The 16,834-nt window shown below is 35.6% G+C and overlaps 1 protein-coding gene across 1 annotated transcript in view; it reads right to left on the bottom strand.

The window, feature by feature from the left end:
* The window catches only part of LOC102805423 (calmodulin-binding transcription activator 2-like), an 88,407-nt gene that overhangs the window by 15,898 nt on the left and 55,675 nt on the right, over positions 1-16,834 (bottom strand). The window contains exons 3-13 of the mRNA XM_085490492.1: positions 15,424-15,491; positions 13,702-13,837; positions 12,578-12,788; positions 11,178-11,221; positions 10,688-10,865; positions 8,574-10,045; positions 3,676-3,802; positions 2,710-2,844; positions 2,341-2,426; positions 1,623-1,813; positions 1,021-1,096 (exon numbers count right to left, since the gene is read on the bottom strand). Coding sequence (XP_085346618.1) covers positions 1,021-1,096; positions 1,623-1,813; positions 2,341-2,426; positions 2,710-2,844; positions 3,676-3,802; positions 8,574-10,045; positions 10,688-10,865; positions 11,178-11,221; positions 12,578-12,788; positions 13,702-13,837; positions 15,424-15,491 — 2,724 coding nt within the window. The remainder of the gene's footprint in view (positions 1-1,020; positions 1,097-1,622; positions 1,814-2,340; positions 2,427-2,709; positions 2,845-3,675; positions 3,803-8,573; positions 10,046-10,687; positions 10,866-11,177; positions 11,222-12,577; positions 12,789-13,701; positions 13,838-15,423; positions 15,492-16,834) is intronic.

Genomic DNA, 16,834 nt, shown 5'->3' with positions numbered 1-16,834 from the left:
GAGTAGCATATCAACACAAGAGAGTAGCATATCAACACAAGAGAGTAGCATATCAATGCAAGAGAGTAGCATATCAACACAAGAGAGTAGCACATCAATGCAAGAGAGTAGCACATCAACACAAGAGAGTAGCATATCAACACAAGAGAGTAGCATATCAACACAAGAGAGTAGCACATCAATGCAAGAGAGTAGCACATCAATGCAAGAGAGTAGCACATCAATGCAAGAGAGTAGCATATCAACACAATAGAGTAGCATATCAACACCAGAGTAGCATGTTAACACAGACAGTAGCATATCAACACAAGAGAGTAGCACATCAATGCAAGAGAGTAGCACATCAATGCAAGAGAGTAGCACATCAATGCAAGAGAGTAGCATATCAATGCAAGAGAGTAGCACATCAATGCAAGAGAGTAGCACATCAATGCAAGAGAGTAGCATATCAACACAATAGAGTAGCATATCAACACCAGAGTAGCATGTTAACACAGACAGTAGCATATCAACACAAGAGAGTAGCATATCAACACAAGAGAGTAGCACATCAACACAAGAGAGTAGCACATCAATGCAAGAGAGTAGCACATCAATGCAAGAGAGTAGCATATCAACACAAGAGAGTAGCATATCAACACAAGAGAGTAGCATATCAACACAAGAGAATAGCACATCAACACAAGAGAGTAGCACATCAACACAAGAGAGTAGCATATCAACACAAGAGAATAGCACATCAACACAAGAGAGTAGCATATCAACACAAGAGAGTAGCACATCAATGCAAGAGAGTAGCATATCAACACAAGAGAATAGCACATCAACACAAGAGAGTAGCACATCAACACAAGAGAGTAGCATATCAACACAAGAGAATAGCACATCAACACAAGAGAGTAGCATATCAACACAAGAGATAGCAATCCTGAAATCAATTTTAGTTGGGAAATATGTGTATTTAGTAGAGAAAATCCAATGAAAACTGTTGGAGAATATTTTACTTATATTATCACTTACCAACGGAGTACAGGAGAAGTGGTCAACATTCCGAGGATCTACTTCAATTTCTAACACCAAACTAGATGATTCAGTTCTGCAAAAACAAGTGAAAATTAATCTGTTAAAAAGTAGAGCTTGACTAATCTATGACAAATGAGTTGTATCTATGTAAACAAGTCATTTTAGCATTAAAATGGCCACCATTCAGCCATCTTGAAGCAGATCACAAAAATGAATGCACATGCATCAATTACCAAAGATGTATGTGTTTGAGTTTGAATGCGATCGGTTCGGGCCTATCCAAGACACACATGTAGAGTCTGAATTTGTAATTATTTATGCTAGTTTAGTGTGTTCGACACATAATTCCTAAAATAGACGATAGTAACTGATACAATATTTGATTTTATACTTAAAGAATCTCCTTCTACAATAGCAATATGAGACAATAGTGGCCCACAGCACCAATGGTGTGCAATATATATGTTAGACAATCTTCAGTCAACTGAACTATAGAGCGAAACATTGTCGAATAGAACCAAATGTACACGCTATTATAGAACACCAGATATCACCCATGGCATGAACACCCACAGCTGTCCATCACTTTTTATCCTTACCTCCAGTGAATCAACCTACTTATCAGGTTACTGTATCCCAAGGCTGCAGCAAGATGCAGTAACGTCATCCCACGAGACGGAGAGCTCAACACATGAAGTTGATGCTCACCCGCCCACTTCCTGCTCATCAGACTCTCACAGATTTGGACCAATCTGTCCTCAAACGACAGCTGACCTGGTGCTCGTACATCCTGTAAAACAATGTTATGTTAATTAACCTTTTCACCACCACTTCCTTCTTTTTATCACAATTTCCACAAAATAGTCCCATTTATAGTACACATGTGCATTTTCCTTCAGAAGATAGGGACAAAAATAGCCAAAATTGTTTGAATAGAAACTGAAAATTCCCAGAAATATTAAAGAATATATAAGCAAAAAGCGCAGAAAAATTTGAGTGAGAAATTCTGGTGGTGAAAAGTTTTAGGTTTTGTGCAGCATAAATGTTATTGCTATCCTAGCCTCATGCAAGCAAGATATATCATGTTCAATAAACACTATCTAGAAAATGAAAGATATTGAGCCAGGTTTCTGTCAAAAATACACCAGTAATGATGCTAAACATAATTAACGATGCCCATACACAATAAACGCTCCTGTACAGCTCTACGACCACACAAATATTGGTAAATTAACAAGCTTTCAGAATATATATAAGTCTAATAGGCATGGTGCTGCCATATTGAAATGATTTCATATTTATTCTAGACATACATACATGATTTTCTTCGTTTGATTCTTTGTTAGACATTCGGTTCTCTATCTGCTCGAGTCTTTCCAGTATTGCCATCTTGAACTGGTTTTCTGGGTTGTGAAGATTAAAGCGAGATTATAATCAAGACATCATATTTGATGATACATCCACCCACTGGTGATGGAATACCTCTCCTCCTCTCTGTCTCAATTACCCATCCTCCATCAGTGACGGAATTACCCCCCCCCCCCCCCATTTTGAAATTATCATGCATATTCAGATTAAATTTGTTATGATATTAACAGTAAATTCAGTAAAAATTACAGGAAAATGCTAATTGCCAATAACTCTTTCATTTCACTAAGTCAAAGATCACATTGTTTGAAAGCTTACCATCCAAGGACAACCATTCTTGTTGAGTAGACGAACGCTGGGGCATACTTCTAGCTTTATACTCAAACATAACAGTCCCAGAAATAATTCTCCCATTCTGAGACACTTCTAGAGGTATGAGGCCAGTCTCATGTGCTAATAGGAAAAACGTGACATCATCTTTATTGTTACCATGTTTACAGAGGGAAGACTCCATTTATTGTATCATCAGAAGGAAAAGTAAAGGAAAACTAGATGAACAAGATCATGAAAGAAATTAAATTGTTGAACTTCTTTTCTACAAAAGCATTTTTTTGTGCTATGTGGTTTACAGGATGATAAAACCATGGACACATTGGGTAGGCTGTGGACAGCGGAACTAATTTAAAGTCGTCATCAATGCACCAGATTTATGATGATTTTGCTACAACCTACGATGCTCTACTAACAATTCAATATGTTGTTGAGTACAAATGCAAGTTTTTATCTGGTTGAAATGGACGCAGTGATGGTTCGGGAGCATGTAAATCATAATTTGATATAAACCTTGGTAATGTCGCTTTTCTTGTACACTCTGATCTGAGCAAAAGTTGATATTGCTTCTCTGAATGCATGCTTATTTCATTTTGATTAATGTAAATCTTGTTCATCTGCGACCTATATCTGGTGCATTTTGATTAAATTTTATTACAATTAAAAATGAATGGAATAATGCGATCGTTTTTTGCGACAAATACAGCAATAGAGAAAATGTGTAAAACTTTGAATGTTTTTTGACATGTTTGAATAGATGAAATTAGTATTAATAGTGCCAGTGTGCTTTCAATCATCTGTACATAAAAGATAATTTGGACCACACATATATTTATTCATCAAAAAAATTATTTAAATATACTGAATTGAATAGTACAAGTATTTTCCTGTGATTGACATTAATGCCACAATGGAAATGGTGCCACACACTCATCTGGTACGGTTACTACATACCTGGACAATAACATCTTAGGACGCCATTTTGAATTAACGCTGCAGGTACGCTGAATCCATCAAAAACACATGTATATACCGATGATGATGTATTCCATGGACCAGTCACAAGAACTTTGATACCACCCTATTATAGAAATCAACAAATATACATGAACACTGCCCTCTAGGGGAGAAAGTACAACTTAATATGCATATGCATAAAAAAGAGAAAGTACACCTTAAAGAGAGAGGGTTGTCACCGGCGCACACACAGGAATTGAATCTCAAGCGATGATGACAACATACGCTATAAACGCAAAAGCTCATGGGTAAATGCTTGTTTGTAAACAGTGACACACTATGGCCATCTGCCGCATGCACAGGTGACGACTCCTCGTTTTAATATGAAAGAACACTGTAATCTTGTAGAGAAAGTACACCTTAACAAGCATGAACAGAGTTCTCTCATGGAAAAAGTATTCCAACAAGCAGAATTTTATGAACACTGCCCTCTAGAGAAGCAAATACACAATATGGATGATTACTGCCCTCTAGTACAGAAAGCACCCCCTCCACAAATATACAAAATTATCACATAACAATGGTTCATATTATTCACAGTAGAGATGTTTTGTGGTATTTCACACTATAACCGATATATGCAACATGTCATCAAGATGTGTGTGTTTAAACAGCATGTCATAATCTCATAATACTGCCCTCAAGTAGAACAAGTACACACTAATAAGCATGAACACTGCTCTCTAGAGAAGAAATTAAAGCTTATTTCTATTTGAAAGAGGAGAACAGGCAAAACACAAATTATTCAACATCAAATTGATTTACTGATCATTGAAACTGACTTGCAGGAAACATAAGTTATTCGATTTGTGATGAAATTGTTTAAAATTAATTGCATGCAACAAAATCGCAAAAGAGAACGACCCAAAAAATAGACAAGAAAGAACATAAAACACTGTACACACACTATAACATGCAGCCTCTCAGCTGAGATAGCTCCGCTGTTAGCAATGCACATTTCAATTAAAGAACAGAAGATATCATTAGAAAATGAACAAATCTGAGTGAGGTCTACCTGAGGTACCAAGATGTATAGTATCAAAGCAATCAGACTTATTGTTTTCAACAAGAAGTCGAAAATATCACTTTTTACCAAAAATCACAAATATATTCACCAAAATTAGAGAATTGAAGATATCATCACAAAGTGAACAAATCTGAGAGAGGTCTACATGTAGTACTTATATATGTAATATCAAAACAATCAGACTTGCGATTTTTAACAAGAAGTGGAAAATATCACTTTTTAGCAAAATGACAAAAATATTCACCAAAATTAGAGAATTGAAGATATCATCATGAAATTAACAAATCTAAGACAGGTACATATACACCAAGTATCAAAGCATTCAGGCTTGCAGTTTTCAAGAAGAAGTCGAAAAAGTAAAAAGTTGACACGGACGCCGAAGGACAATCACGCATATGATAAGCTTCACTTGACAAAGTCGACAGCGGAACTAACAAACAGGCAACAAACAAAGCGAAATCATTCAAGTAAGAAGTTTTAAAATTGTGAATTAAGAAACTTTTGTTTTTGAATGATTCATGTTTGCTGTGTGTCAGTACAGCCCCCTTAAAATGCCTGTGCAATGCCCACCCTCACGTTTCCCATTTTAGATCTGTGTCCCACTGAAAAGGGTAATTGGTTTTTTTGCTGAAAATGATTACTCTTATCCGAGTAAATTTGGGATATTTCTCGTGTTGTAGCCACGCCCACCTATCGTGAAACGGTCGACTGTTTCCGGATTTACGACTCTCGCCGAAAGTGCGCCACCAAATGACAAAATGAAAGAGGAAGTATACCCTTGAGCCGTAATAACACTGGTTGTTCAGTATACTTTTAAACGATATACATTTTTCGGTCGGCGTTTTTTCTTGTTTTTTGTCTATTTTTTTTGTTTTTTGTTTTTTGAGAGAGAGTTTTTAGATGTTGTGTTGTGGGCAGTTGCAGTGAAACATATAGCCATAGTGTATGTATTCACACGTTTCTAATCGATCCGAAGGTGCGACATTACTTAAACTTAGATTCTTTTTTGGGGGAAAAACTGTCCTCGTCCATAAAAAAAACGACTAGGCAAGTGTTTCAAATCAGTTGACTTTTTTTGCGATCTTGATTATCGTTTTATAGAGACCATTTAGTCCCTGTTAAGTAAAAGGTAGCAATAATTTTGACAGTGACACGAAAACGAAGCGTCGGACAAACAGGAAATTACACAGCCCTTACACACTGCTAACTGTTTTCATTTTCGAAGGCTAAAAGTTTCTGAATTGTTTGGTGATTGGTGTTGAATGTCGAATTCACACCTCTGTTCTTTTTTACCTCCATGCTTGCAGCTTTATCTGCGTAATAATTTATGAAATAAGAATTCGGGCTTGGTCAATGTGTTTCCACCAAATAAAGTTTTAATATGATGTTATAATTATGACAATCACGCCATGGATCACGATAACTCGAATCCACTCTGAATTTATCTGTATGTGTGTCGATCTCAATTATTTTTGTTATCCAATTAAACGCTGCTTTTAACGCACTTGCCCTCGCCGTGACCTGACGCGTTCACCTATTTCAACAAAATGTCAATATATTTCCACGCGGCTGTCATTTATTTAGTAACTGTGATTTGTCGTTTTTTTAATTATTTTATAGTGATTATAGTCTAATGTTTAGAATGTCAAAATATGTTCTCTTTTATTTTAATTTTGAAAGTTTTACTCAGACGATCGATGAAATAAAACAGTGTAGTGACGTGCCTAGTAACCTGCTAAATAACGAGATAATTCTGACGTCAAATTCTATTTTGTCCAGCGACAGTGTACAAACGTGCGCTGGTGTCTGTGACGATCACGGTGACTAGCTACACCAGAACGGACATATTTTGCATCTAACTCAACCCCATGCTACAAAAATTGATACTATGTGTTCATTATGGTCCATTCTTCCTCGACGAACAAGTACATAAGTGACAATATAGTCAAAGACGAGAAAACTGCACAAGAAATTTGCCTTATTTACACGTATCGGCAATGCTAGCTGCCATGCGACTTCCCTTTCTGACGTCACAAGGGGAATTTCTGTATGCAAATGAGAAGCTAATGAAGAGCCTCGTTTTAAGACACAAAAATAAAGTTGCCGTAGACTGAGTTTAAAACACATTTTTTCACTTAAAAAATATAATTCATGCTTAGAAACATAAAAATTAATAATATTTATGTATCAATTGATAATTTTAGGCATGAAAATAGCAGCCATTTCACAGGGACTTTAAGGTCTCATGCCACTAAACAACCAATGGCTGCTCGTAGCTCAATTTGAATGCCTTGCAATAACCAATGAAATTTTTTTAAATATTTTTTTCTCAGGTGAGACCAACATGTGGTCTTTTGTTTACTACTTAGCGACTGTGTACCTGGGAGTTTATTCCGTGTGTATTTGGATGTTCTAATTTTGGTGTTTTTCAATCCAAATACAGTAGGTGTGTCTTGTTTACCTGAGATTTGCACGAGTTTGAGCTGGCCAACATGTTAGTTTTTTTCATATGGTTGATTACTGGCATGTTGATTTCCCATTTTTGAGCCATGTTTTCAACTTTGTTCATCATTTTCATATAGCAATCTTGTCATATGTTAACATTGTCGTCTGTGGAAATTCAATTAGTGGTATGAGACCTTAACTGCTAAAATTGTGTACAAAATCTTGAAACCAAAACAAGTCATTGAAAATGACACAGTCCCCGTTAAATTTTTGAAAGTTCACTTTGTGCTCGTCATATTAAAGCGGAGGGGTTGCCGCGAGCGTGTCCTTGAAACTTGAGTTCCAAGTCACATACACAACAGATTGTTTATTTACATCAAAACACGTGTTCCGTGTAGTAGTAATATGGCCAAAATAAAAACAGCCGTTATTCGGCCATCTTTGATCTGATTATGAAACACACTGATATGTATGATGTATGTGCCAAATACGAATGAAAATGGTACATAAATTGTGAAAATATAGTAGTAAGGCCAAAAAGTCAGATGGCCGTCAATCGGCCATCCTTGACCAGATTTTAAAACAAATTGTCATGGACATGCATCCTAACAAGTATAAAGTACATGTATATACCAAATTTGAATGAAAACTGACAGAGCACGACCAAGATACCGCATAAAAAAAAAAAAAAGATGCCTGCCAGTCGACAATCTTTGATCCAATTGCGAAATAAATCGTCATGGACATGTATCCTAACATGTATAATCTATGTACCAAGTTTGAATGACAACTGACAAAGCATGTCCAAAATACAACATTTTCAAAAAACAAGATGGCTGCCAGTCAGCCATTTTGAATCAAATCGCTAAACCACTGCATGTGCATATGTCCCACATAAGGTACTAGGCACATGCAAAGAATGAACGGAATCAGTCCACAGGATTCTGAAATATGACTCTGGACAGACTGACGCACGCACGGAAGGACAGACACATGGACGGACGGACGGATAGACTAAGGAACTCACGGACGGTCGGGGACATATATCCTAACATGTATGATCTATGTACTAAATTTGAGTGAAAACTGACAAAGCATGTCCAAAATATGACATTTTCAAAAAACAAGATGGCTGCCTGTCGGCCATCTTTGATCCAATTGTGAAATAAATCGTCATGGGAATGTATCCTAACATGTATAATCTATGTACCAAGTTTGAATGAAAACGGACAAAGCATGTCCAAAATACACAGACGCACAGATGCAGAGACACACGGACGGAGACCGAATTATAAGTCCCCGTTTTCGGACTTCGTCCGAACGGGGACTAACAATTAATGTGTGAATATAAATATAAACAAACCTCTGGATAGGACCATTCTGGGGAGAAATCAGTCACTTCCACAATCTCTCTTCTATTCTCAGTCTCTGTTACCATGGAGATAGCAGGGGCAGGATGATTGTTGTACGAGTTCTCTACCTGGTTAACATCATCAATTGAAAAGGCCTCATTGTCATGTCCTTGCGAAGCATTTTGATTTACCTGGAAAGTAGTTACAGGGTCTTTGGAATGTACAGTGCTGTTACCCCGGCCTAGGTTTGTTTGATTGTTAGTTGTGCTCTCATGTAAGTTTGGCAGTAAGTCTGCTAGCTGGCCATCTAAAATATCAAAGGCATCAAAGTTATTGAAATCGATGTCACCAGTCGTTGTTGATGAAGTCAATAGATCAAAACTGTCCAGTGAATTTTCTTCCACCAGATTTGAAGAATGCTGATGCAAGTTAGCCATCAGAGTCTGCTGAATTTCATCATTTGTCATTTCAAAACTTTCCAGATCTTTTCCTTCTGATTGGCTGATGGAGTTGTTAATCATACTCATCACATCTGAAGTGTGCTGTGATTGGCTGGTTTCACTCACACTCATGGGCATATCCCTCATTGATTGGTTAGTCCTTTGCAAGTATGACAATTCGGTACTCTGCCTAGAGTTGTTATTCAATGCTGACATGTCTGTGCTCTGATTGGTAGTCACTGTAGACTGACTTGATTGCAAATTTTCTGTGCTATTCAGACTTTCCATAGCATCTTGCCCATCAGTTTCTTCCCTCATTTCCGAGTCCATCACGTGATTCGAGTGAGGGCGAGAAATAGCCGCACTAGTGTTCTGCGGGATCAGACTCCCACAAGCGGAACATGAAGAATGACCTTCATGTTTTATGAAAGACTGGGTTGAAGTGCATGGTGCCGTATTGATGGGCACTGAAGACATTATCACAGGGTTCGGGCTTTGCTGTGTACACACTGGTACAGACGTAACAACCGTTGCTGGCAAACCATTGTGTAATACATTACTAGACCCAAGCACAACAGTTCCAGGCCTCTGCTGCTGCTGTATATTATTAGCCTTGAGATGCCCTGGCAGATTCAGCATAATGTTCTGATGATTTGCGGGGTTTGTTATAATATGAGCGACCTGAGGAGTGGACGTAGCCACTGAGTTTAAAGGCAGTGCAGTGGTTGTTGGAACACATGTCAGGGTTAACATTCCCGGACTGTGTTGAATATTTTGATGGCTTTTCGTACTGGTTCCCAAACAGTCACTTGAGGTCACTAACACCTGTACTGTTTTATTCGAAGTATTCTGAATCTGTCTGTAAGTTGTTGGTAATGTAGTCATCCGCTGGCCGGTTACTGTGGTTACTGGTATTGTGGAGACCGCTCGGCCAGTGATTGTTGTAACAGGGATTGTTGTCATCGTCTGCTGGAGTGGGAATGCAATGTTGGTGAAACTCAGTGGCTGTATTGATGATGTCATGGAACTCATACTGCCTGTCACTGAAAGACAAAAGGAAGCACAGGAAGTCAATACAACCCTTGCAATGTGATTATAGACAGTTCAACCCTTGGCAGATGACACACTACCACCTACTGCAATAATATAACACAAATCAAGTCCCGTATTATCATTCCCCCAATTCAGACCATTTAAACAAATATTTAGCAGCACAGCTTCCCAAATCAGTTATATTAATCTGCTGGTTTGTCTAGTCATTTTCACAAGGACTATAACCTTACATAGTGATACAACACAGCACAAGTTAAAAACTTTTCTTAGTTGTCATTGGCAACCAAGTTAAAATTGGCCAAGTACAACATTTTTGATTGCTAGAATTGATTATGTTTCACAAATACATATAAAATTACAGAGAAACACTGAATATGTTAATTAGATGACATGACCATTGTATTATTATTGGCTGACCATGATTCACTAATAAGATGAGATTCATTTTCAATCACATTATTCTTTCGCTATGATGACCAAAATAGTAGCAGTCTTGAGGCATGTACCCATTTTCCATATGATGACATAACCCTGGTTATGTGGGCAATTGATACTACAAGACTATAAAAGTTGAATCTGTCATGCATTCCTGACTTCTTTTACATTTAAAATTTAATTAAATTTAAACTTACCAGCAGTTGTACTTGTTTTGTCCTCTGCCTTAGACGGCGCCCTTCGTGTTGGCCTTTTCTCAACCTTGACTGTCTGGGTTGTCCCATGGCACACACATGCAGGGTACGATGAGACACTAGATTGTTTGGAAGAACTCGGGCCGAGAAATTTCTGCACAATTCCTTCCACTGCACTATCCTGCAAGTATATAATATTAAGTTTATATTATATTTTTGATTATTACAGAGCAAGGTTTGAATACAATATTTTCTTGAAAATAAAAAAGTATTAATTTATCAAAAAGTTAACAGTACATTTGTAAATTTTAGTTTATTTTTCACTCTTTATATTCAATTTATTGAATTTCTTCTGCAAATGACATAATTGGTAATTAAACTAATTTATAAGTAAGGATTTGTACTAAAATCAGGTAATGTAAATGCATCATACACAAGTATATGACTGTTAATCAATATGCTAATTAAACTATTTGGTTTCAAGCAATCTTACCACAGTTGTTTCCCTTCCATTTACAGGTAACTGCACTCCATTAACTACAAGAAATAGAGAAACAAGTGAAAAATAAGTTAACCATCATTTAAACCATGCCATAAAATTCACTGGCACGAAAAAGGTGAAAACAATTATTTTTCATAAAATGTACATGTACTGGTAATATGAATGAATTTCTTTTCATCTCTGAATTGTATTGTTTTTGTGCATTACAACATTAATATACATCAAACATCAAAACATACAGAGTTTAACATTCTGTAAAAAACTGTATCTGCAATTTTTTCAAACTGTATCTGAACTTTTTTCAAACTGTTATTTGCACTTTTTTCAAACTGTATCTGAACTGTTTTCAAACTGTTATTTGCACTTTTTTCAAACTGTTATCTACACTTTTTTCAAACTGTTATCTACACTTTTTTCAAACTGTTATCTACACTTTTTTCAAACTGTATCTGCACTTTTTTCAAACTGTTATTTGCACTTTTTTCAAACTGTTATTTGCCCTTTTTTCAAACTGTACCTGCACTTTTTTCAAACTGTATCTGAACTTTTTTCAAACTGTTATTTGCACTTTTTTCAAACTGTTATTTGCACTTTTTTCAAACTGTATCTGCACTTTTTTCAAACTGTTTCTGCACTTTTTTTCAAACTGTATCTGCACTTTTTTTCAAACTGTATCTGCACTTTTTTCAAACTGTATCTGCACTTTTTTCAAACTGTTATTTGCACTTTTTTCAAACTGTTATCTACACTTTTTTCAAACTGTATCTGCACTTTTTTTCAAACTGTATCTGCACTTTTTTTCAAACTGTATCTTCACTTTTTTACAAACTGTATCTGCACTTTTTACAAACTGTATCTGCACTTTTTTCAAACTGTATCTGCACTTTTTACAAACTGTATCTGCACTTTTTTTCAAACTGTATCTGCACTTTTTTACAAACTGTATCTGCACTTTTTTACAAACTGTATCTGCACTTTTTACAAACTGTATCTGCACTTTTTACAAACTGTATCTGCACTTTTTTTCAAACTGTATCTGCACTTTTTTTCAAACTGTATCTGCACTTTTTACAAACTGTATCTGCACTTTTTTTCAAACTGTATCTGCACTTTTTTTCAAACTGTATCTGCACTTTTTTTCAAACTGTATCTGCACTTTTTTTTCAAACTGTATCTGCACTTTTTTCAAACTGTATCTGCACTTTTTTTCAAACTGTATCTGCACTTTTTTACAAACTGTATCTGCACTTTTTTCAAACTGTATCTGCACTTTTTTACAAACTGTATCTGCACTTTTTTACAAACTGTATCTGCACTTTTTTTCAAACTGTATCTGAACTTTTTTACAAACTGTTTCTGCACTTTTTTACAAACTGTATCTGCACACTTACACATGGGTTTAATTTGAGCAATTAATGACTCTTTTGTCCATCCTTTCTTATCTGGACATGGACATATCGTCATGGCACTGGACTTGGGGTCGTCCGGGGAAGGTGCATTCAGGTAATGCACCAGGACAGTATCCGGATTCTGAAGCAACCAGTAACATCTCCGGTGAAATGTTGGTACAATGGCTGAGTGTACATACAATCCATATATACACTAAGGAAGAAAAAAATCACTAATTAGTTGTTGCAAGAAGAGAATACCAGTGAAGATACCACATAATATCCAGTGATTACACAATACTGACCAATTATTATCTCAAATATAAACATGTCGGGCACTATAATGAATTCTAGATGAAAAGGTATAGTCACCAAAAAACTTTTTGCACACAAAAAATTCTCAAATGCTATTCCCAGCAAATTAAGGAAAGTTTTGCATTGCAGAGCTCTAAATGTGTCAACCCTGGAAATTTATTAGTCACATGATCACCGAAGAATTGAAACGACATATGAGAATTAGAGAAATAACAAGCAGCCTCTCGCCTGAGATAGCTCCGCTGTTGGCAATGCACTTTTCAATTAAAGAATTGAAGATATCATGAAATGCCCAAATCTGAGAGAGGTCTACCTGTAGTACCTATATGTATAGTATCAAAGCAATCAGACTTGCAGTTTTTAACAAGAAGTTGAAAATATCACTTTTTACCAAAAATGACAAAAATATTCACCAAAATTTGAGAATTGAAGATATCAACATGAAATGAAAAAACCTAAGAGAGGTCTTCCCAAGGTGCATATACACCAAGTATCAAAGCAATACGAATTGTAGTTTTCAAGAAGAAGTTGAAAACATAAAAAGTTGACGAGGACGACAATGGACGATGACGGACAACAACTCATATGATAAGCTCTGCTTGACAAAGTCGATAGTGGAGCTAAAGATGCAGCACTGATAATTTTTTTTTTTCAAATTTCTGTATTTCTAACTATTAACTTGACTTGTTATCAATGTAATCACAATACTCATATTTCTATAAAACATAATTACCGGTAATATATCTTTTTCAAAATACCTACTTTTTTAAAATTTAATTGTTACATTCCAATTTCAAGCGAGACTGACTTACCTCAACACCATTCACTTTTAGTTTCATATGATCTTCCCGAGTTGTTTTTCCATCTTTTCGTTTTTTCCAACAATGTCCATCTCTTCGATACTTCACTTTCTTTCGGTTGACCAGCAGCATACAACCACTCTGAGGTCTGAAAACAATTAAAATCTTGCTCACACCACAGCGCCCTCAACAGACTAAACAAATTATTCAAATATTGACACTGGGGGCGCTGCTCATAACAATTAGGTGCTGATGCCATTCCATTCCATTCAATATCATAAATAATTAATATTGCCTCAAGTAATCATGATTATCTTTCCATTATTTAGACCATGATTATTATGATTATAAACAAATGATTATTTTTGGAGGTGACTGAAAACTATATTTGTTGATTGGCAGTAATATTGAGAGTCAATTGGAGAGGGAAGTGCGGGGGTGGGGGTGAGAAGGACATGGCTAAAGAGCCTGGAACACAAAACATTAGGGAAAGCCATTATCGATGGCATTGCTCTCCAGGGCAAGTTTTGCTCAGGCTCTTAAAACAAAAACCTTTATACTTTTAAATGTCAGTCTTGTTTGTGAAAATTAATAACTACCATGTAGGATATCCATCTGCGTAAATTTCCATAAAGAAATAATTGAATATTAAATTATTAATGGAAGGAAAGAAAACTTCAATTAAAGTTCAGCTTTCCATAAATAAATGGCTTTTAATATTAAGAATAAAATGAATAATTGATCAACTCAAAGATAATAAATTTTGCATCAGTGCAGAGGATATGCGGCTTCTTAAAGTAGGGCAGTGTTCAATTCTAGATCTCTAATCAGTTTTGATTGAGATGTTATATCAGCAATACATACTTAAGACATTGAAAAGAAACTAAAGAAACATTGCATTATGAACAAAGGTATACACGCGATTATTTAAAAACCAAAGTATATAATATATTCATCTGAATATGAAAATTGTTAGAGAATATGAAAGTCTGAGTCATGTTTCAATACAAATATAACGGTTGTCATGATTACAAGAACTGAGTGTTGTTCAGCATGTCATGTGTGCACAAGATGTGAGGAAATAACGTCAATTTCAAATCAATGTACATTATTTTGCTGCAGCTTTTCAATAATGTTTTGTGAATCCCATGAAAGCCCTTACTCATCATTTCAACATTTATAAATATTCATATCACTTTTTTTACTAGTTTTTGTTTACTTATTTGTTTTTCAAATCAAACGTCTTCATCAGATTATACAATGCTTAGTGAAGTAATTTAAAACAAATGCTATTGCTACCGAAACTACCTGTTGTTCTGAAAAAAAAGGTGAAGGACTTGTTCGGTAAAATCCTCATAAATCCCACAATACATGCATACATACTTAAAAGTAAAACGGGTGATGCATCACCTAATTGTTACAAAAACAGTAAATTCTCAATCAGTTGAGCAGTAATAAACCAGCATCAATTTTCCGTATTTTTGAAATCAAATAAAAAATGATAACTATTTGGTTCAAAATTAAAAAAAATAAAATAAAGAAAACTACATCCAAATTTGCAAAATGTTACATCAAAATGCTGGTAATAAAAAAATTAAAAAAAAGAGAAAAAAATCAACAAGCGTAATATGAATGCTTGTGGTTCACAGTTGTCTAACTGTCCAGCCAGGAGCAGGTTATAGAAAGTCATAGAAACGGTATGATCTGAACTCATAATTTAAAAAAATGTTTCACCTGTGAACTTGGTTTGTCGTCAGCCATTCTTGATGATACTCAAAGCTCAGCAAATAAGTTGCAATTTCCTATAAAAAAAAAAGAGACAAATCAGGTAAATTTTAGTAAATGATCGACTTTATAACAATTACCCATTCAAGCGAGGAACAAAGTGTAACACCGTCACATCAATGTGTCTTCTTCACATCAATGCATTTTTATTACTGATCAGTCATTCAAAACATTGATATATAAATAAAGATGATCAATCTAAGTTGCTGAATTACAGATTGGAAAGCCAGTTAGCTTGTTCTCAGAGAAACGAGCAAAGTTGCTCAATTACAGATTGGAAAGCCCCATCAGTGGGTTCTTAGAGATTCAACTAAATGTGCACATTCAATACAATTTTGTTGATACTTGACAATGATTGCTATTCAATTCATGTCTTTTTATAACTGTATTTGTAGTCCATTCATGCAGTCTGTGGGGGCCAGCAAAGTTATGTCTCACAGAAGTGAAGTACATGCAAAACTTCCAACTGATTATGTGTACAGGTATGCATTTCTCATTGAGTCACACGTTAAATTAGTAAACAAGAAAATCAATAAATTATAACTAAAATATTAATATGAAGTACTCATCAACTATTTGTTGTACAAGAATATGTAATGGAGGATTCTCGGTTAATTGACAACAATAATAACTGAGTCGTTTTAAATATTCCTGGCCGTAGTGGAAACTGAATGTTGTGACGATCGCTAACAGTCATGGTAACCTTGTGTGTTACCGCTAACAATTTGGAGCTACCCAGAATGCAGTATTTCAGTAATTGCGAGATAGCGTTATGATTAGAATGCCCCCCCCCCCAGCAGATACGTTGGAGTCTGTGAATAAGGTAGGCCAAAAGGTCAAGAGCCATGATGGAAAGCAAGTGAACTGTTTTCTTGGACTTGCGTACATCCTACAACAATTTTGTTGATTTCATTGAATGTTTTATTTTTAACATTGGAATTAGCATTTCTTCAAATGATTTTTATTTTCAAATCGGTCATCGGTCACGGTGTGATTGGTTAAGGAATCGTAAAGAATGCTTTGTACGAGTGCATTCCGATAAAGCAGTTGCGATGGAATTTTGATTTTCGGTTTCATTGATGATTTATTTTCAACACTGGGATAATCTTTTATTTAAACGTTTTATTTTTAAAATCAGCTGTGGTGTGATCAGTGAATTACGTAAATAGACTACAAGTATATGCTGACCCAAATAAACTTATATAGAGCAGCTGTCTGACTTCCGTTGGTTATTGTTTATGGCTTAAAAGAACTGTTATAATGATTTTGAGTGTGGCAGTGCTGCAGTCTCTCAGAGCAGCATGGTAGCACCATGAAGCTGTTTGTATCATGGGGAGAACACTGGCAAAAATTGAGAAAT

Source organism: Saccoglossus kowalevskii, chromosome 15 (assembly GCF_978046115.1).
Source record: "Saccoglossus kowalevskii chromosome 15, keSacKowa6.1, whole genome shotgun sequence".
NCBI lineage: Eukaryota > Metazoa > Hemichordata > Enteropneusta > Harrimaniidae > Saccoglossus > Saccoglossus kowalevskii.
This window is presented reverse-complemented; position numbering and strand designations above follow the sequence as displayed.